The sequence below is a fragment of the Pediculus humanus genome, genomic scaffold (genome assembly GCF_000006295.1).
Source record: "Pediculus humanus corporis 1103172107383 genomic scaffold, whole genome shotgun sequence".
Lineage (NCBI taxonomy): Eukaryota > Metazoa > Arthropoda > Insecta > Psocodea > Pediculidae > Pediculus > Pediculus humanus.
In genome coordinates, this window is record NW_002987010.1 from 781,595 (window position 1) to 783,393 (window position 1,799).

A 1,799-nucleotide genomic window follows, 5' to 3' on the forward strand; every position below is an offset into this window, starting at 1 on the left:
TGTGGGGTATCGAACGATGATGATGATGATGATATTTTGTTTTTTTTCGCGATAAAAGTTATCATTCGAGTGATAATAGACGGGATGATGATAATGATAATAAGGATTTTAATTTGAAAATTTTTTCCCGCTCAAACGAGAAGGAGAAAGTCTTATAAACGAATGATTTTCTTTTTACTTGTGTGTGTGTGTGCGCTTTCATTAAAATTTAAAAGCCCCCCCCCTTTTACCCCCTCAAAAAGGGCATTAACAACAGCGCTAAGTTGATTACGCAAATTTTATCATATAAAAAAAAAAAAAATTAAATAACATTAATTACGTAATAAATTTTATAAGTGAATAAAAGAAGAAGAAGAAGAAAATTATTTATTATTTTAACAATCAGGTCGTAAACACTGACATTTAATCATTATTATCATTATCATCATCATCGTTATCATCATCATTATCATCATCTTTATAACAGGGAAATAAAAAATGACGAGTTTTTGATTATTATTATTATTATTATTATTATTATTATTATTACCATAATTAATAAAAATTATTACGGGGTAATAAAACCTAGAGAAAAAATCTTTTTTTTTTGTTTTCCGTAAGTTAAACATTGTTTGAATTTATTTTCTAAGAAAATTTTTTGGAAAATTTTCCTCGTTGAATTTTCTAATAAGAAAACGTGTCGTCGAACTTTAAACCTTTTTACGAAACTGAGAGAGGTTAAATTAAAAGGGAATTTAATTTACGGGGGGGGAGGGGGCAAAGGTCGTATCAAAAGTTGACCCAAAAAAAAGGGGAGGGAAAAGTATTATTATTATTATTATTTTTTCTTGAAAATGAACCGGTTTTTTCTATTTTTTTTGCAGTCGAAGTCCACGGTCGATATTTTCATTTCTTGCGTGTTGAACTTTTATTTTGATGATGAATCGAAATGACCTTTTTCATTTCAGGTTTAAAATTTAGATTGATAAAAAAAAAAAACCTTTCACTCTTTAAGAAAAAATTTCAGGTTCGTGATTTTTATTAGATGTAAAAATTAATAAAAGGAAAGTTCGTTTAATTATTTAAACCTCCCATACTAAAGTGGGAGGTGGTATGTCTCTCATACCACCCTCCCTCTTCTGTCTTTCCCCTTTCCTCCTCCCCACTTCGGTTTTTTTCTTAACTCGTTAATTAATTTTAACATCGCTTAATGTCATGATTTAAACATTTAGTATGATGAAAGATAGACGAGGAAGAGAGAAGAAGTGGCGGTTGAAAGGGTCGTCATCGAAATGATTATTGAATTATAAAAACTTGAAAAAAATAAATAAATAATGAAAGAGAGAGAGAGAGAGAGAAAGAGAATAAGAATGGTAGAGTGAGAAAGTAATAAAGAACGAAAGAGAGAGAGAGATACAAAAAGAGAAGATATAAAAGAAAACAGAGAGAGAGAGAGAGAGAGAAAGAGTGAGAGAAAGAATAAGAAAGAAAGAAGAATAAAGTGAGAAAGTCATAAAGAACCAGAGAGAAAGGTACAAAAAGAGAAAAGGTGAAAGAAAAGATGAGAGAAAGAGACAAAAAGAGAGAGAGAGAGAGAGAGAGAAAAGATGAACGGGGAAAAAGAGAGAAAGAAAGAGACAAAATCAGAGAGAAAGAGACGAGAAGAGAAAGAGACAAAAAGAGAAAAAGAGAGAGAGAGAGAGACAGGGGAAGAGAGAGAGACGAACGGGAAAATTATTTAAAAATTTTTTTTTCTTTTTTTTGTGTTTTCAGGTACAGTTAATTAAAAATGATAAATAAAATAATTTTATTATCGTCGT

General features: G+C 29.8%; 1 protein-coding gene across 1 annotated transcript in view; it reads left to right on the plus strand.

The window, feature by feature from the left end:
- Positions 1-1,215: 1,215 nt before the first annotated feature.
- The window catches only part of Phum_PHUM034260 (uncharacterized protein), a gene marked incomplete at both ends in the record, with an annotated part of 866 nt that continues 282 nt past the window's right edge, over positions 1,216-1,799 (plus strand). The window contains one exon of the mRNA XM_002423014.1: positions 1,216-1,259. Within this exon, the coding sequence (XP_002423059.1) occupies positions 1,216-1,259 (44 nt within the window). The remainder of the gene's footprint in view (positions 1,260-1,799) is intronic.